At 52.9% G+C, this 20336-nt stretch overlaps 1 protein-coding gene across 4 annotated transcripts in view; it reads right to left on the reverse strand.

The window, feature by feature from the left end:
• The window catches only part of TRAPPC9 (trafficking protein particle complex subunit 9), a 567631-nt gene that overhangs the window by 471806 nt on the left and 75489 nt on the right, over positions 1-20336 (reverse strand). For all 4 annotated transcript variants that reach the window (XM_043601844.1, XM_043601846.1, XM_043601845.1 and 1 more), the window contains 2 exons: positions 18485-18701; positions 14590-14733 (listed from right to left, as the gene is read on the reverse strand). In XM_043601844.1, coding sequence (XP_043457779.1) covers positions 14590-14733; positions 18485-18701 — 361 coding nt within the window. The remainder of the gene's footprint in view (positions 1-14589; positions 14734-18484; positions 18702-20336) is intronic.

The following is a 20336-nucleotide window of genomic DNA, read 5'->3' on the forward strand; positions in this document are numbered from 1 at the left end:
CAGTCGGTCAGGCTCAGTCAGCAGCCTGGTGACACTCTCTTCTTCCAGCACCGTCCAAACCCCCTGCCTCTGCAGACCGTTCGACCTACCACATGACACAGACCCCCGGTGCTGTTCACGCAGAGAAAACGGGCTGGCACTTTGCGCTGCGGTTTGGGTGTTGTCTGGACTGCATACAGGCTCTCCTCCCCTGCAAAGGGGGGCGGGGGTCACCTGTCCAGATAATCACCCAGAGAAGAGATAAAACCTGAACAGCCTGAAGAAGGCCTCTGCCTTTTACTAAGGGACATGCCATTTCTGGCCCCAAAATAGATCCCTGCCACTTAGAAGATGCCTTGTCAATATCAATTGGAATTCAACTCAATCTCTTAAAAACAAAACAAAAAAACAAAAAAAAAGATGCACAGAGAAGCGTGCACAAATGCCTCCGTCCTCTCTCTTAAGTCAACGTCCCAGGACACCAGGGAGATGCAACAGCTGCGTGAGCCAATCAACTTTATTCTGTCCACGTGCTACACAGGGAGGAGACGCGGACACGTACGGACCACTGGTCGTAAGAGACACTGGAAGTGTGCAGGAGACCCATTTCAAACGAGTCCCCTCCATTTCAATTCCACTGCCAGCTCTAAAAGGAAAGTGCTGTAACTTAAGGCAAATTTTGACTTCTCTGTGGGTCATAAAAATCAGCTTAGTGGGCAGTGACTAGCATCCCAGGGGAGGGGACAGGACAGACCAGAGTTCACGTTCCAGGCTGAAGTGTGTCCCCTGCAAAATCATACGCTGAAGTGCTCATGCCCAGTAGGACACCGCGAATATGACTGAATTTGGAGACAGGGCCTTCACAGAGGTCATTATGGCAAAGCGAGGTCACAGGGGGACCCCAGTCCAATCTGACTACAGTCCTAATGGGAGGAGATTAGAACAGACTCGTACAGAGGGTGACCCCGTGAGGGCAAAGGGAGAGGATGCGGTCCGTAAGCTGACGAGAAAGTCCTCAGGATAAACCTGCCAGCACCTCCATCTTGGACTTCCAGCCTCCAAAACTGTGAGAAAATCAGCCTCTGTTGTTTAAACCACCCCGTCTGGTATCTCGTTCCAGCAGCTGAGCTGGCTGAGACGGGACATCACACATAATCGATGTTGCTTCATGAAACATACGGGTTTGAGTACACAATGTACTTCCTAAGCTGGGTCACGGCCAAGAAAGTCTGAAGGCCACTGTTGCAATGACAGCAGGTGAGCCGTCCTCCCTGATGCCGACGATGTCCTGCCTCAATCCCTCACTCCAGGAACTGCATGTGCAACGTGTGTGGAAACACCTCGGCAAGTCAGAAGCAAACCGTCAGTGACAATGACAGTTTATTGAGCACATACTACGTTTTAGGCTCTTCACAGACACTGTCTCTAACCCTCCCAGCAGCACAGAAGGAAAGCATGATGCTCCCGCAACCTACCCATGAGCAGTGTCAGGGAAAATGGGGCAACTCTTAACAAGCACCTATGGAGCCCCCCTGAGCCAGATTTTGTGCTGGGCTGGGGTTTGGGGAAAAAGAGGCCTCAACCCCACCTGCCGGCCTCAGTGCACACAGTCCACAGACAGGAAATCCTGCCGTTAGCGTGCAAGTGACAAGCAGGGTTGCAGAAGTGTGGGGGACATGGAGGAGAAAGACTTTTCCTGCTGCCTGAAGGGTCAAGGAGAGCTGTCAGAGGTGGGGGAGGTCGGTGCTGCATTCCGGGCAGTAGAAACCCCGAAGAGAAAGCTCACACATGAGCAAGGAGGCTCTGTTCCGGGGACAGCAGCTAGGCCTTGTCCACGCAGCAGCCACGGGCTGGGCCACACTGAAAAGCACACCGCCAAACACACTAGGGACTTGAACTCTATTTCTGTAGCAACGGGAAGCCTTGCGCGCGTGCTGAGCAGAGAACTGCTTTGCGTAAAAACGTGCCATGGGAAGACCACCTGAGAGTCTGGGGGGCCGGTAGGCGAGAAAGGGGTTCCAGGAGACAAGGACATCCCCTGGGAGGCACTGCCGTATTCTAGACCAGAAACGGCCACATCTGGCCTGGGCAATGGCACGCAGACACTTCGTAAGACGGTGGGCAAGTCACAGAACAGCAAGACCGCACCCCACGGCCGACAGCGCGCCCCATGTGACCCACGGAGTCCTGTCGAGGCTACGCGCAAAGGGCCCCTCGTGATACCACCCCAGGGTGTTCTATTCTGGTTCATGTAAAACTTGGCAAATTAGTATTTTCCCATAACTACTAAGTCCGCTAATATATTTGGGATTTTGACACACTGAGAGTTTTTCTGCTCATTATGTTACATGTGTGGTTTCTCCACCGAGAATGCGTTTAGCTAGCAGGTACTTATTATGTTGTGCTGCACAGTATTTATCTCTTCAAACACAACTACAAGAAGTCAAAAGCTTCCCTTCGCTTCTGCCCCGTTCGGGTTCAGCCCCTTCTGTCTGTTTCCGAACAAACAAAAGGGACTGTATAAACCGCGGGGGAAACAAACCACACACACCCTTTGTGGAGGAGCTCCCACATAAGGGTTCATACGTTTATCCTCCCTTCTCCCCAGCCAGGTGAAAAATGAAAGCCACCTCAATGAAAACCTCCGAAGAAACCACAGGTGCCATCTGGAAAAAAACCTGCGAGGGGTAAAAAGCATGACAGGAATGGAAAACGTGAAGCCAAATAATACACATTACCTTGACAATTTAAAAACTATGGCCTTCGTTTCTGGGCAGAGTTCGTATCGCAGTTCCTGATGCCTTGCTACACAAAGCTGGGAGGTAAAACTTAAATCTGAAGGCCGTATGTTTCCTAATGGGAATAAGTTACAACATGTGGAGTTTAAAACCCAAGCCCTGGGTTTTCATCCATTAGTCCCCATTATAGGAGACTCTCAATGTTATTTTTTCCATAATCTCTGATACCAAAATCCAGTAAAATGATGTATTCTTATTTTCTTTTTTTTTTAATGTTTATTTTTGAGAGAGAAAGAGAGAGAGGCAGAAAGTGAGCGGGGAGGGGCAGAGAGAGAGGGAGACACAGAATCGGAAGCAGGCTCCAGGCTCCGAGCTGTCAGCACAGAGCCTGACGCGGGGCTCGAACTCACAGACCGTGAGATTATGACCTGAGTCGAAGTAGGATGCTCAATTGACGGAGCCGCCCAGGCGCCCCTGTTTTCAATACCATCTCACAATTTACTTAAATTCAAAAAATGTCAGCGAGACATATTAACATACCCTCAAGTACAAAAGGTCACCAAAAAACTATAATTCACAAAAAGTCTACAACTGCGGCAGGCGAGAAAGCATGGGGGTGGGGACACGGAGGTGGGCTTGTCCGTACGCGCCTCGTCCCGCCTGACACCGCGCAGTCCTGAGCCTGCTCTCCCGACTCCCTCACAGAGGAAGGTTTTGCCGACACACACTCGGCCTCGACAACTCCGACTTCACGTCAACCTCAGGCTCTCCACTCAATGAAAGCATTTTGCCAAATCTATAAACGTAACGCCATCGTGTAGTTTTGCATGACTTTTCCTACAAGAAATCTCACTGGCTGTCAAGCCACAAGTGTGATCTGGGAAAACTGGCTCCCATGGAGCAGGGACACCAGAGATCCCCTCTGAGGACAGCGAGCCTGTGTATTTCACTTCCTAACCAAAGAAATGATGACTAAGGAAGACAAGAGAAAGATGCTGGTTTTCAGGAATTAGTGACGAGGACTCCGTGAAAAATACCCCACTGCTTCTCAAAGGCCATTTCCCAGCCCCTGGAGCACACCGGCTCTTCTAGCCTCCCAGGGGTCCCGGTGAAACACAGACTCCTGAGTCCTGGGTCCTGGCTCCAGAGTGGGGCCCTGGAACTGGTCCGGCACATCCTGAGCTAACAGTTGGCTCAGCAACATTTTCTTTTGACATGTGAGTATTTCCCCCGAGGGCTAAGTGTTATCTGCACCAAATACCCGAATCCACACATAGCTGAGTGATGCACAGGAGAGGAGGGACTCTGCCTCGGGAGCCTCCGGCCGCAAGGCAGACGGAGGAGGGGTGATGGGTCTTAATCCTCACGGTTCAACAAGAAGCGGGCTTGGGTGCCCACTTCATAAAAGGGGAAGAGGAGGTGGAGGGAAACTGGACAACTTCCCTCGTTGGACGGTGAGTGAACAAACAGTGAGCGGCACCTGCCCCACACGGTCCTAGGTGGCAGCGTGCCCAGGACACGGAGCCTTCCCCCAGCACGCTCGTGTTCCGGCCAGGAGGGTGACTAGCCACGAAGGGGCAAAGAGATAAGGGTGCCACGAGGCAGACGGCGAACAGGGCACGTGAACTCGGACCCAAGGGACACAGAGAAGGCAGTCGCACGAACATCTTGGGGAGACGATTCAAGCAGAAAGACCCAAGTACACGGTCCAGAGACAGGGTGGAAACAAGCTTCCTGGGAGGACAGAGACAAAAGCAACAAGGCCTGAAGCTGAGCAGCGGATGGAAGGAGGCTGGTCTGGGGGGCTAAGGAGGGAATGATGTGGGGCCAGTCGACTCCTCAACATGACGGGAGCCCATGGACGGTCTGAAGCAGCAAAGCAACGAATGTGAGAGCAGGTGCAGGGCTCCAGGCCAGGGAGACCCCGGGCGGCTGAAGGGGCAGCTGAGACCTCGCAGTGGTTTCCCCTGTGCCTGTAAGGACACAGGTGGGGACAAGCGGCCACATCGGGGGTCTATTGAGGAGGTGAGACCCTGAGGACCTGCTGATAGGACTCAGAGGAGGGTCTGACAGGGAAGAGAAAGAGTCAGGACTGCCTTCCCGGTTTCTGGCCTCAGCGTCTGGCCGAGCGGGGTATGGAGGGGCACGCCGTCCGGGGTGCAGAGCTCGACACCAGGGACAGGAGAGAGCTGCGCACACGGACAGAATCCTGCTGACATCCGCCAGGAGAAAGCACCCGTGGACAAGAGCAAGAGAGTGCTGAGCGGACCGTGCCCAGGGACACTCAGGTCACGGAGAACAGAGACAGCAGAGCTGCTGCGGGGGAGGGCAGGCCAGCAGGTGAAGGTATCAAAGAGTGAGGAGGACGATCGGGCTGTTTGAAGATGACCCCAACTGGGGCGCCCAGGGGGCTCAGTCGGTTGACGCTCCGACTTCCGCTCAGGTCATGATCTCATGGTTCGTGGGTTCGAGCCCCGCGTCGGGCTCTGTGCCGACAGCTCAGAGCCTGGAGCCTGCTTCGGATTCTGTGTCTCCCTCTCTCTCTGCCCCTCCCATGCTCATTCTCTGTCTCTCCCTGTCTCAAGAATAAATAAAAAAAAAGAAAAAAAAAAAAAAAAGAAAATGACCCCAACGAAAGGCAAGGCAGGGGTGATGGGTCCCGACAACGTGCCCATGTGAAGAGTGGGGGTTTCTGAAGGAGGACTCCAGAAGCAGCAACAGGAAAGGGCTGCACCCCAGCTCCAGGCCGCAAGGACTCAAGCTATAGGAGAAGCAGGGCCCTCAGGGGAGAGCAGTTTCCCAGGGTGCTGCTGGCACCCTGAATGCACGGCTGGCTTCACCCCTGCCCGGGGCTGTTTGTTCCCGGAGACTGAGTGCAGATGACACACGTGACCACAGTCACATCCAGGACACGCCCACACGTTTCCAAACCCCCACGCTCAAGAGCCACCAGCTTAACAGGAGACGGCTAACGGACCATTCAGGAAGGAAAGAAGGCTGAGCCGAAACAGGGCATCTGCCACAGCAGAGCCTAAGTCCTGGCGGCCACAGTGGAAGGGGCCAGGAGAGCAAGAAGGGAGGGGAGAGGGGGCCTGCTCAGGGACACAGGTGGCATCTCTGTGTCCAATGTCAAGGTCTGCTGGGGAGACCACCATAAAAATGTTTAAAACACTTTCCTGACACTTTCAGCTTTAGTCCAGTGAAACGCTTGTGGGAGGCATCCCAACCCCTTTATGCTGCCGGGCACCATCCAGGTCTATTATGGCATGGGACAGATTTTATAGTTAGCTGTGCATATGTCCTCTGACGAGGGCTGAAAGCCGGCTTCTAGAGTCTGCCTGCCCTGAATAACTGGGAGTCTCTGGGTGAACTACTCGGCATCTCAAAACGTCAGCAACCTCGACAGGCCAGGGGCTGGGACCCTACCTGCCTCCCAACCCCACCAATGAGACTCGAATGAGGCAAGACACAGGAAGGTGATGAGAACACTGGAAGGATTTCATGTGAAAGCCACGCAATTAGCATACAGACACACAGGAAAAATACTCAGCCTTGCAAGTTACCAAGAAAATACAAATTAAAACACCAAGGCAGCACCCTGTACGTACTGAATCGGCAGCACACTGCCAGCAGTGTAATCAGAACCAAGCTTCCAGAGGCAATTTGGCAATATGCTTCCACAGCAATAAAAACGTCCAAAATGACTGATCCAATGAGCCCTCTCCGGATAAAATCTCCCTCCTGCTAAAAAAGCCAAAGACCTGAAGATGTTCACCACGGCATTGCCAGGAACAGCAAGAGCGGGCCAGGAAAAGAAAGCAAGCAAACCAAAGTACTTACGATAAATGCATTCAACAGGACGTGAGTGCCAACACGTGTCCCTATCCGGCTACAGGGGACAGGGTTCTCTCTGAGGTGATAAAAATGTTTACAAATGACTGTGATGGGGGTCCACATATCTGTGAGCATATGAAAGTGTGAAGTGTACATTTTAAGTGGTGAATTGTATGGTCCATGATTTCAATCTCAATAAAGTTGTTTTTGAAAAGAGGAAAACGTGTGTTATTCGTGCACTCAAGAACACGTGCACACCAATGCACACCACGAGGTGCCAGGGGCGAGAAACGGCCGGTTAGAGACCCTGCAGCCCCAGCGGGCAGTCTGTCCATTAGACAAGCAATAGGCACAGAGCAGGTTCAAAGTGCTCCTGTAGGCAAGTTACATCCGCCAGTGGGGACACCGCAGAGGAACCCAAGATGGCCTTGGGGGCCCAGGAAAGGCTTCATAGGAAAGTATAAACGTGGTGTCTACGCTGAAACGTGAAGGATGAGCACAAGTTAGCCACGAGGAAGGAAGGACGGCAGGGAAAAGGAAAGCAGGAAGGGATGAGGAAGAGAGAGTCATCCAGGTAGGACGCCCTGCGTCTTCTTCATCCATTCATCTGTCCACGGCCACTTGTGCTGGTCCCGTCTCAGGGCCATTACGCCCAATGCGGCAGTGACCACCGGTGGCCAAGTGTCTGTGTGCACACGTGCTTTCTCGGGTCTTGAGGGGACACCCAGGACCGCCACGGCTGGGTCGTACAGTACAACCACTGGTCATCCACTCTGCTTCCCCAAATCCCAGACAAGAGACTGCCACCAAGCTACCGTGGCCAGCTTGCCCTAAACACAGCAAATACTCTTAATTCCACCAGCATTAGAGAAAGATCTTCTAAGTGACACTATTTCTTCTGCTCAGTCTGGTCTGGCAAACACCAATTGGTTCTTCAAGGTCAAGGTCACCTTGTTCATGGAACATCACCCCTAACACTCTTCCACCTCTGAAAAGAACTGTCAACTGCCCCATGATGCTCCTGTACCCACCTGTTTACACGGACTCCTCTCTCCCCTTAGCCAGCGCTCTTCCTCAAGCCGGTTCTCTAGAGATAATCACCTAAAACGTTCTTACCACTGAACGCACACGACGAGGTCAGGCACCACCCTAGGCACTTCGCCAAACATGTAAGACTCACAGCCTGTGAGCCACTCTCGTCCCCAGTGTATGGGCAAGGAGACTAGGGCTGAAGGAAGTTAAATTATTTGTCCAAGGTCACGGAAGTCATAAAGACAATGGCATTCAATCCAAGTCTGTGGCAACTCAGAATGCGATACATGGGACTGATGGATGACACAAGGAAATGTGGGGGGACAGGGAGGGAAAAGAGGGGACGAAGAAGGAGCGGTTACCACGGTAATGAGCAGTAGCTCTCGACACCTGCAAAGCCCCCACATCTCCCATCCCACCTGTGCTTCACAATGGCTCTCACAGTTGAGTAGGGCACAGATTTTCATTCCCATAAAATAAAACAGACCAGGAAATCAGGCTTCGGTAACCTCTTCAAAGGTACCCAGCTTGAGGCACCTGGGTGGCTCAGTCAGTTAAGCATCCGACTTTGGCTCAGGTCATGATCTCACAGCTCGTGGGTTTGAGCCCCACTGCTTCAGATTCTGTGTCCCTCTCTCTCTGCCCGTCCCCTGCTTGTGCGCACGCGCGCTCGCTCTCTCTCTCTCTCTCTCTCTCTCTCTCAAAAATAAACATTAAAAAAAACTATTTCTGGGGCACCTCGGCATGCCTCCCGAGGGCTCAGGCAGGGGCTGAGAGGGGACAGAGACTGACAGGTGTAAGGCCACCTTCAGGGAGGACGACAGTGTCTGATGGCCAGATGACCCTGGAGATGTACCAGGGCACCTTCAGTGGGTGAACCGTATGGTGGCGAGTGCCTTCTCAACACATTTTCTTTTAAAACATACAGTCTAGTAAGATACTCGAGTTCCCACAGGAAAAGCATGACAACTGTTGTGGGTGGGGACGGGCAACACAGTGGCCACTCCAGAGGCCCGCACTGGCCCGCATTACCTCACTCACTCTCACACTACCCTCACAAGATGCACCTTGTAATCCCGTTCTAGGACAGGGAAACTGAGGCTAGCTCTGAGCTCCGGGCCCCGAGGCGCCCCACACACCACCTCAGGGGTAGAGGCCAGCGACCTCGGGTGCTAACAGCCAATCGAGTTCACATTCTAGACCACAGCGACTGGGATTCTTGCGCTCCTCCAGCGGGACCACGACCTGACTGCCTGATCTCACTCCACACCTTCAGTGGCAGGGCAGCAACAGGCACATTCCCAACAACTTCAGTGTGGGGTGCGGGACGTCGGCCAGGAAGGAGACGGCACGCGCTCAAGTGCCAGACCCACTGACCGCCTTTCCTCGGCGGCCCGGCCCTCCCCTGGCCCTCTCCTGCTTTCCCACCTGCCCCCCACCCCCTCCCCGCTGCCATCAGACGGGAGGGATGGTGCTACTGTGCATCACCTATGACACAACTCAGAACATCTGCACGCCGACCAGCCCTCTGCACTCACTCTGCCGTTCTCCTGATGAGAGATTCCATTTCTTTTTTTTTTTAATTTTTTTTTAATGTTTATTTTTTTTTGAGACAGAGGGAGACAGAGCCTGAGTGGGGGAGGGGCAGAGAGAGAGGGAGACACAGGATCTGAAACAGGCTCCAGGCTCTGAGCTGTCAGCACGGAGCCTGACACGGGGCTCGAACTCACTCGCCATGAGATCATGACCTGAGCTGAAGTCGGACGCTCAACCAACCCACTGAGCTGCCCAGGCACCTGAGATTCCATTTCTCTCGGGTCCTCTTCAGGCACCTCAGGCAAAAGAACCACTGACCTCTGACCAAGGAGCTGGAGTCCTGGTCCCCTGGGCAGGAAACAACAGAAATGTCCTAGGACACTTTTTAGGCACTTCTTTGCATCAGACACACTGCACTCAATCCCGGTATCTGTTCTCTAATCTACAGGAATCCTGCCAAGTAGATAAGAAATTGCAGCTTTGACAGGTTTTCGACCCAGTCGCCTCCAGCAAAATACTGAACCCAGTAACACCCAAAAACCCATTAGTCCCCAGCAGGGACAAGCCCAAGCAACCATGCAAAGTTTATTTTTTTTTTTAAAGAATTTTTTTTTTCAACGTTTATTTATTTTTCGGACAGAGAGAAACAGAGCATGAACGGGGGAGGGGCAGAGAGAGAGGGAGACACAGAATCAGAAACAGGCTCCAGGCTCTGAGCCGTCAGCCCAGAGCCCGACGCGGGGCTCGAACTCCCGGACCGTGAGATCGTGACCTGGCTGAAGTCGGACGCTTAACCGACTGCACCACCCAGGCGCCCCAACCATGCAAAGTTTAAATTTCACTAACGAAGCATCTGAACCTACAGCAAGAACATCACCCTGTCTGCCGCCATAACACGCTGCACCAAGTCTGATGGAGGAAGCTCCCTAACACAGGTTCACTCACTGGCTGTCCCACAGTCCCAGCAGCACCGCCACCCCCACCCTCCGTCTGTTCCCGAGGCACCAACAGGAATTACTTAAAGCGGGGCATCTCTCTGCACCGCACTCATGGAGCACACGTACTGTGTGGCTAATCCTTATCCTCTCATCTGGGACTTTTCATTTGAATCTGTCAGATTCAATCTCTACCTAATTTTTCCCCTTGCCTTTAAGTAACTTGATGTGAAAGCAGCAAGCCTTTTACTTTCCACGGGAATGGGTGTCAGCAACTACAAAGCCATCCTAGAAACACCAACACAAGAATCAAAATCAGGTGGCGGGCTGGGGCTGGCCCCCCGGGCAGTGGCTTCCCAAACCCTGCTGCAGAAGGTCAAAGGCTAGAGGGATTCTTAAAGTGGCCAGCTAGAAGACACAGGAGCTGGGCAGCACGGCAGGGGCACACCGAACGGGACAGAAGCCCCCACTCGCCCCGCAGCATCACAGGGCCTACCAGGAGCCAGGTTCTGGGCCAGGTATAGGGGACACTCCCTGTCCTTGAGGAGCTCACAGGCTGTGGGGGCGGGGGGGGGGGGGGGAGGGGACAGACCAGCAGCGCTGGGAGCCAGGACCACGTGAGCAGGGTAGGCTCCATGAAGGGGGTATCACAGTCAGAAGGCGGCAGAAACAGGCATGACCCAGAACGTAGGCAGAGATGCAGACAGCCAGGGCACAGGCAAGTAAGAGCAGGAAGGGGCGCCCGCCACGCTGAGCCTTCGTGAAGTCAAGGATCCCGCTCCTTTTCAAGGGGCCCCTGGGCAGCACACAGGACCGGGTTTGCACCTACAGCCCACGGGGCTCACCAATGCACTGCCACGATGCCACGGGAGCTGGCACACCCAGTCAGGAGAAGCGACCCCACATCAGTGATTGTAAAAGGTTAACGCGGTCACGCTTCCCAAGAAATGTCCCTACATCCTCAAGTTAGTACTTTCATCTTGCAAAAACTGGCAAGAGTGCTGGGAACGAAGCCTTTTGTGTTAACAACCGTCCTCGTATCTTACGAGTTCACTCAGATCGGCACACAGTTGGGGTACACGTGGGAGAGGGAAGGGCAAGAAAGCCCCAGATCGTGGCGCCTTCACCTTGCAAACACCCAAGCAGTCTGACGTAGGACAAGAAGACTAGAAAGCACCCCCCTCAAGCCCAGGATCATTTCTTTCTTTCTTGGCTGTTTCCTGGTCCACACTTCATTTCAACGCAGCAATATGTAGAAATGTTAACTATCAACTGTATAAACGATACCATGAGCTCTCCAGAGGAAAGGTCATCCAATAAACTAAAATATTGATCATTAAAATAATAACAAACTATCTCACAACTGTGCCACCCTAGCTGTACAAATGAGAAAATGGAGGCCCAGGGAGAATGTCACTATCGATCCGAGGTTACAGCCATCAGAGGAAAGAACTCTTGAGACCTCCTGACTTTTGTCCTTTTCTCTGAAGACTCCAATTACCCAAATACCATTACACACAGGCCTTTAAGGAGATGACTCTTTGCTCAACAGTCAGACGCCCCAAGTTCCTCTGCTTTCAAACTCAAGGTCTTTAGATCACCAACGGACATGACCTCCAATAACCAGCAAGCTCCTTCTTCCCGGAGCTCCAGGAAGGACGACAGACATTGACCAGCTAGCGATGTACGGATCTTTCACCGCAGCCGTGAGCAGCGCACAGAGGAAGAGAACAGAGTGGGAGGGTCTGGTCGTGCCGGCACCTGCCAAGAGGGAGCTGCCAAGAGGGAGTCCATACCTGGAGGAGTCACTTGGTGACAGGGAAGGGAGAGGGGGGCGGGAGCACAAAGGCCCTGCTGCAAGACAGGGGGTGCACATCTAAGAGAAAAAACTGCAAGAAGAAGCAGACGAAGGTGTGAGCAGCTCCGGACAAGGACGTGGGGCCCCATCCTCGCGACTCACGGTCGTGCAACATGGCACACAATTAGAAGTGAGGCATGTGGGAAAGCGGTACCGAGAGAGAGCAGGGTCGTGACGAGAGTGGGGAGGGACACGTGCCACGGATCAGAACTCTCAGGCCCAGCGGGCAGGTTCCACTCAGACTGGACACTATGTCGTCAGGGTTGCTGGGGCAGGGGGCGGTTCAAGCACCCTCGGGGAGAGGGGGGCGGTGAGGAGAGCCAGTCGCCCACCGCAAAGCAAACGTTCAGTGCAGCAGACAAGGGACAGACCCATGCCCGCGTCACCACTGGACACTAGAGACGGCCTGTTCTGGGAACTCTGCCTTCGTCTGCAACCCTGGCTTCAGAGAAACCAAGGTGCGGACCGTTCACGAAGCCAGCTGCCATGCGAGTCCTCAATGGCCGAGTTCTGCAGGCGGCAGGAAGACAAACACAATTCAAATGCCGCACCAAAGGCAGCAGAAACCAAGTGGGCACAGAGGACGAGCTGTCCCACCGTCCGTGGGAGACTCTGTCTGGGCAGCGAAGCCCAAAGAGATACAAATAACCACGGGACGTGGCAAGCGCGTCAAGGGCATTAGCAGCGAGATGTCACGGGAGCTCCTCGCTCCGAGACCGCTGTGGAAGTCACCTGAGGAACGTGACAGTCCCAAGTTCCAGCAGGTGCCACCGGGCACAGAAAACGGCACACGATGGGCACATGTGGTAGGTACAACGTGAAGTCCGCGCGGCCAGCCTGAAGTTCGAGGACACACGGGACGGGGAGGAGGAGGTCCCACAAGAGGAATCTCACCCAAGCCTGTGACGCACCCTTGAGCTTCACCTTGAGCCAAGGTCCTCAACTGTTTCTGCTTAAAACACAGCACCGCACTTGTGCTGTAACAGCTACGAAAGAACCCCTTTCCTCTCCCGTTTTAGAAAAGCGCGTGAGTCAGACCGACTGTTTTCTTGGTTTTGTAAAGGCAATCGCATGCCAACTTGAGTGCTTGTTCTGAAGCTAACCATTACCAGTTGTAGTAGAAGCTCCAGGATAAATGCTTTATTGGAACTAACGCATTTAAGCCTCACACCCCCCTTCCATCCTGGAGCAGAGGAGACTGTTATGACCGCAGGAAAGGAGAGCAGTCGGGGGAAATCAGCAGGCAGAGGGGGAGGAATACCCACTAAGGCTAAAGCCGTGAAGACAGAGGATGCGCGGTGAAGGAGTGCGGTGGCCGAGCCGTGGCAGATCCCCGCAGGGACACCTGGAAGGAGGGGCGGCTCTGCGGCAGACAGCAGCGCACCACCAGGGACGGGAGTGCTGCCCTCTCCGGACTGTTCTCTGCTGGAGAGAGCCGCCCCACCCACGAGCATGCCCCCTCCTGGGGCGAGCATGCCCCCTCCTGGGAGCAGCGTGCATCTAGGGCCCGGCTGTGGGAGCAGTCGGGCCTGGCCCCTCACCACCCAGCAAGCTGTCTCTCTGAAGGGCCATCCTAGCTTCAGAGTCCCACGGGGTCAGCCGAGGCCTTACGCAGCTGTGGGAGTCATCTCCAGAAACTGCCTCGGCAGGCACGGCAGGACCGGGCCTGGCTTTCGCGACAGTGCAGGCCAGCACTGCCGGGCCGTGGCAGCACAGAGCCCTCCGTGGGCCGGCGGGGCCTCTGCTGGCACCGCACAGAGGCTCAGCTCCCTCTGCCCCACCTCGCCTCCTTCTCCTTCGGTTATCGATCCCAGGAGCACTTCTGAATAAATTGCCCACTCGTTCATCTCCAGGGCAGACAGGGCACGGGGCCCAACCAGCAACACACACGGGCTGGCTGAGCGGCCCCGGCAGAAGGGGCGGTGGCCCGGGGACGCCACGGAGCTCCAGTGCTGGCGTGCTCCCTTCCAAGCGGCTGTGGCACAGGCAAAGGGCCGTGCCCTGCAAGTGGCCAAGTGTCTGGACCCAGGGTGGAATCTGGGCTGGAAATAAACAGATTATGACCGAAACCCAAAACACAGATGCCACCCAGTAACCATAGGAGCAGACGACCAACGGAAGGGCCCAGAAGAAAGTCGCCTGACACCTGGGCACAGATACCACATGATGCCACGGGTACAAACACAGACAAACGGCACCCTTGGTTGTAAGAGCAAGACAGAAGCCGCCCTTGACGGGCACACAGGGGTCCTTGTGGTTCTGGTCACGTTTCCCCTCCAGTTGCTGGTTACAGAAACGGTAACAGTCACGAGGGCAAATGCACTGAGCTACGTTCTGATGAACCAGGCACTTCTCTATATACACGCTCTACTTGGACATTTCTGTCTGATATAATGTAGGCAAAGGGAAGTGGGGCCTGTGATGGGGGGGGGGGGGGGGCATCCCGCATCTCGGCACCAGCCAGAGACACAGAAGCAGCAGAGTGGGGTGAGAGAGGGTCCGGGAGGGGAGGGAATGCTGGGCAGCAGCATCAGGCACCCGTCGAGGACAGTGAGGGCAGCACGGGGAGCAGAGGACATGGAGGATGGGGAAGCACCACCCACCTAGACCTAAGCCCAGTGTTTACGGGGGCCAGAGCCAAGAGTGCTGAAAAGGGCGGTAGTCTGAACTCACTCACCCTGATCGGACAAAAAATCCAGCATGGTCTGCAGCAGGAAGGACAAGTGCCTGACGGAAAGAGCAGGATTCCCCATCCTTCGGGAGGCGTAGACCAATTCGTGAAGCAAACGCATCTGGACAGCAGCCCAGCCTCGGTGTGTACCTGTGGGATGGAAGTCACAGAAGGTTCTCAAAGGGCTCCAGGAGGGCGCCGGCCACGGAGCCGAAGACGCGAGCCTCCATGGAAACACGTGCGAGGGCATGTGTCAAACCTGGTGATTTAAAGGCAAGTGCCTCGACTATCAAACCAAAGGACGACAAGAGAAATGTGCCGTGTTTACGCACCCCAGAAAGACCTCATAAGGGATAGGTGTTTTCATACAGTTCAAAAAATGGTTTATGGTATACTTTTTCTCTTCTATGAAGACACAATGCAAACATAAGGACTTTGAAGGGCTCCGGGTGGCTCAGTCGGTTGAATGTCTGACTCTTGATTTCGGCTCAGGTCAGGATCTCACGGTTCGTGGGACCAAGCCTCACATCAGACTGTGCACTGACAGTGCGGATCCTGCTTGAGATTCTCTCTCTCCCTCTCTCTGCCCCTCCCCTGCATATTCATTCATTCTCTCTCTCTCTCTCTCTCTCTCTCCCCCCCGCCAAACAAACAAACAAATAAATAAAAATAACCACTTGGAAATCATTACAATAAGGTTATAATAAAAGATTATGTTCCCAATGGCATGTATTTGAGTTAGATACACAACTTTTTTCAAAGAAACACTGGTACTTGATGGGCCTTTGTTAGCAACCACCAAGGCCATTAGAAAATGTGTTTGTTTGTTTTTTACTTTAGCCTATAAGAAAAGCTCATAAAGGCAGACAGCTAAAAAAAGGTTACCAACAGACTTCTGCAGCTGTTCCTCTTAAATAAATTTAAGGTGAGGGAGTCAGTTGCACAGCCATCGAAAATTACCTCTTTAGGACCACAGAATCTTAGAGTTATTTATTCCATCTCCCTCTGGCAACAATTACTACTTCTAAATATTTTCTACCTGGAGATCCCTCATGAAGGAGACCTTGTAATGGGATGCCAACACACATGTCACTGCACAGTGTTGCGTGTCTGGGGCCACACGGCTTGGGAGAGAAGACTGAGGGCTCCAGTCACAGCCCCCACTGACCTCCTCGCCCACTGCCCTGCCGCACGCGGCTGGCCAGCCCTCCCTCTCATGTCCTGCTGCCGTATCGTGCACAGACTCGGCCCCACAGGCGTTATCCGGCAGGTACAGTGAGGCACCTGTAACCTCGTGATTTATGCCTTCCACCGACCCTCCATTTCCTTGGGAGCCAGGACTGTGTCCTATTCACCCAAGTATCTTTAACGCCTGGTGGGATGCCTGATACACGGTGGGGTTTCACAGCATGTGGGTCAAGTTGAAAGCCTCATGAAAGGCAATGCCCTCTTTTTCAGGCATGCAACTTAAGCCCGTAGGGTAAAATGACATGATTTCTGGGATTTGCCCTAAACACTTCCACCAACGACAAAGTGGCACACTCCTGATAATCACTTGCTCTGGGTGATGGGCTCATTGTACTGTTCTGCTTAATTTGTATATATTTAAGTTACTTCATAATAATTTTCTAAACTGAAAGTCTTGGAGGTGCATGAACACACACAGACACATACACCGCAAAACCTACCTCACACCCTAGAGTCTGTCTTACAAAAACACTGGGAATGGGAAACAGCAGCACTTTTCATACCACGGGGACGCAGACAAAGACAAGTCCCTGCAATACTTCCTCACTGTCAAAAGAAGCAAAGGCCGAATGCCAAAACGAAATAAGAGATTTTAAAAAGGATTAAGAGGCTGAAATCAATTTCATGACTAACCGAGCCATGAATTCTAAATGACCCAATTTAACGAATCTCAACACTAGGACATCAAGAAGGTTTTCTCGCTTAAACATCGGGCAAATATCCCTATGCTGATTTTTTTTTTTTTAATACATAATGATACAGTCCCTGCCACAGGCAATTATGAGTAAGGCTGAGCACAAATTTTCTTAACACTAAATAGTGTACAAGCCACAATTTCTATGTGATTCAAACTGCTCCCGCAATAAAAGGTGACTCTCTTTATTCCTAAGACAGATTTGCAACATATGACCAAGTGATAACATTTTCAACACTCTTGCATTCAGAAAGTTCTCCCAATTTGAGAGTCTGTTACGTCAACAATTGCCTTTAAGCAAACCCATCTGCCCTGCCAGTCTCTTTTGTAAAAGCTCCCGGGGAAGACTGAATCCCTCACTCAGGAAAAGGCTGATCTTCATACACAGCACATATACACAGCATATTCACAAATCCTCATACACAGTAACACAAGATTAAAATGATAATACGCAGCCCTGTGAGCTGGCCAATACAACACCGTACGCTTCTGTGTGCCTACCCTCACTTTCTGTAGCCAGCTAGGGAAAATGCTCATTTCAAGAAATAGAAATACATTTCAGGTCCTGAGAATACAATTTACTTTCATCCGCAGGTTCAGGGTTTGAGAACGTTTCCATCTAATTCTCTGAGAAACGTTTGAAGTGGTCCAGAGCAACAGCGGAGATGAAGTTTAAAGTGATTTCTATTTCTTATTAAAAATACAGCCAGCCAACATTTATCATTTTTACTTTATTTGATCGCACTTCTTTACCTTCGGTCTCAACCTCTTTCACAAAACGATGGCAAGAGTCCCCTCCCAAACAAAAGGCTAAAAAAGTACCGAATCACTTGAAGATGTGCTCGTTTGTTGTGCTTTTTAAAAGAAACCTATCTTGTTCATCTCATTCAAAAATTAAGATCAAGAAATTCTATTCGACAACTGGCAACCAACACACCAAGCTGTGGCCGCTCACTAGGCTTTGCGACGCCTGCCGTGTGCCGGCCAGGGGACACAGTGGGAGTTGGGGGCTCTGCTCCCACAGGGCACACAGGCTAGTGTGGGAAGCATGTGTGAAACCATCGCCCCAACTGATTTTTAAATGCACGTGCAAATTATGGAAGGTGCCAGAAGGAGGAACAACAGGATTCGATGAAAGAGGAAAGATAAACAGGTTCCACTTAGGCTGAGGGACCCTGGGGGACCTCTCTGCGTAGGTGACATTCAGCTGAGACCCAAGGGCGGCTGGCAGTTAAACAGTGAGGAACAGGGAAGAGCGTCCGGAAGGAAGCCTCCGACCCTGGACTCTCAGATGTTATGTTTCACAGGACACATCAGACAACTCCTGGTGACTCACAGAAGGCCTGGGTAGCCGGCTCTCCCTCTGGAGCCAGCTTGCAGTTACAGTCAAAGGGCACCAAAAAAAGGTAACTGGAAAGCAACGGCGACCTTGCCTACTGTCTCTCTGAAGCACGGTAAACGGGATTCTATTCAGTGTGCAAGTGGAAACTTTTAAAATACCCTTTATCCTCTCTGTACAGAACAACTGTGTGATTGCTCTAAAAACTCTGCCCTTTTGCCGAGCGCTAACCTCCTCCCACGAAACCTCTCTGGAAGGTGGCTGAACTGAGCCTGTACCCACCTTCACAGCCCTATCTCCTCTTCCACCAACAACACTGAGCTTTTTGAACGTAAATCCCACAGGCGTCCACGACTTGCCGGTTATTTCTGCCCTGAACTCCAACCTCTACCACCAGGGCCAGGACAGGGACCAGCCAAAAGAACGCCAGCCCCCAAGCAAAGCACCACTCTTTGTTTATTAGATCATCATAAGTATTCTCGTAAGTACCCAAGGGCAGGCGGGGGCTTGGTCGTTTTGAACCCCATCCATCGCCAACCAGTGTCTGACCAGAAGGGCAAGTGCTCAAACAATGCATGGGGAACTGGGCCAAACAGTTGCAGCAGTGAGACCTCCAATACCTCTGCTGAAGTCCTTGGGGTCCAGCGACAGGCTGTAGCCGGGAAGGGTCTCCAGGAGCAGCTTGTAGCAGGCCCTCCACCCGGGCTCCGAGATGCTCGGGGCTACGCACTGCATAGCGGCCACGCGCTTGAAGAACGCGGACTTCCGATGGAAGCCAATCAGTTCGTAGAGTTCAGAGAGGATGCTGTATCGCTGGATTTTTTCTTCTTCGGAGAGCTGAAGCACAGACAGGAAGAAAAAGCTTTTGAGAAATGAAACACATAAAAAGAGCTTTTTCATAAAACAGAGACACGATGAAACGCTGAGGCAGGGCCAGGCCGAGTCCCCACACCCTGAAGACACCACCCGGAAAAGCACAGAAACGGTGATACACACAAGTCCCAAAGCCTTTAGGAGACCCATCTCTTCAAGTTCATCCTGTCCTTTTGTGAGTAAGGCCCGTAACTCTGGAACAAAGGCATTTGTTACGTAGCACACGGCATCCACTTTTAGCTCCCTTAGAAAAGAAAAGGAATGACAGTTCACCGAGACACTAGGACTTCGGAAGGGACCTCCATCAAACACGCAACTTTTCAAAGCAGAAAACATATGGAGCCACATAACCAGACAATGAGCGGTTAACAACCACAACACCTGACTTGGGCTTCAGCCTTCACGCTTCCAGAAAGTTTTCTTTCATCCATGACCTGCCTGGACTCTCCCCACACCCCCGTGGTGCAGTAACAACTTCTGTTTCTCAAACGGCAGCAAATCTATTGCACCTCAATCATTACAACAATCCCATCAACTATTTGTACCCCAGCTCACGGATAAGGGAATCTGAAGCTCAGAGAGGTATTAGCAGCTATGTAAATCACACAGTCCAGAAGTGTCAGAGACCAGACCAGAATTTGGGTCAGGGCTCTGCTGACCTCACTGTGCCACAGCTACCTGTAAAGAGGGAGGCTGGTCCCCGCCCACCCTGCTGCTCAAGGCTATGCCGCTTAAGGAGGTGGTTCGGTCCCTCTGCCGGCCCTGCTGATCAGCCTGCTGCCCAGATACCTCTGTGAGCGCAGAACCACAGCCTGGCGGCCCCACCAACTTGTGCTCCTCAGTGCCCTCTCCGTGCCCACCTCCATGGTCCTCACCTGGGCCCTCACCTGGAGGACGAATCTAAATGGTCTCCCAACCAGTGTTCGAGACCTTCCTTTATCCACTCACAGACACGCGCCAGACCAGTGTTCCTGGAGCACAGCTCAGAGCCCGTCACCCCTTCTCAGAAACACTGGGAAGCCCCTGGGTACTACAACCACAAACCCAGAGCCCTCTCTGGCACACCAGTGTGCCCTCGTAACCCCAGGCCTGCTGCCTACCTGTGACCCAGCCAAATGGGACAATTCTGATGTGTGTGTTTTCTCATTCTGTCGACACCTGTTCACTGAATGCCTTCTGGAGTCCACTGCCCCTGGGGCTGGGCTCATGACAGGGAACAGAACAGGGAAAGACGCCTGCCCTCAGGGAAGACAACAGTGAAGAAATGTAGGAAGAACTGCTCAGATTTCGATGAAACACAGATGAGGGCTGACTCTCCAGGAGGCGGGGATGAAGGAGGGGTCAGCCAGGCACGGATATTCCAGGCAGAACAAGAAAGTAACAGGCAGGCCCGTGTCCCCCCACGGCAGCAGCCCACCCAGCACCCCTCCCAGACACTGGGCCTCCTGCTCTCCGGTGTGAGCAGCCTCTTCCTTCCCTAAATCCTCACCGCCTTTCTGGATTCCACTGCGTCATCTCCCTCTTCTCCTGCATTAGTCACATTCACACTCAATCTCCGTCCCCCACCACACCCCCCGTACGACCACTGGACATTTTCTA

Source organism: Prionailurus bengalensis, chromosome F2 (genome assembly GCF_016509475.1).
Source record: "Prionailurus bengalensis isolate Pbe53 chromosome F2, Fcat_Pben_1.1_paternal_pri, whole genome shotgun sequence".
NCBI lineage: Eukaryota > Metazoa > Chordata > Mammalia > Carnivora > Felidae > Prionailurus > Prionailurus bengalensis.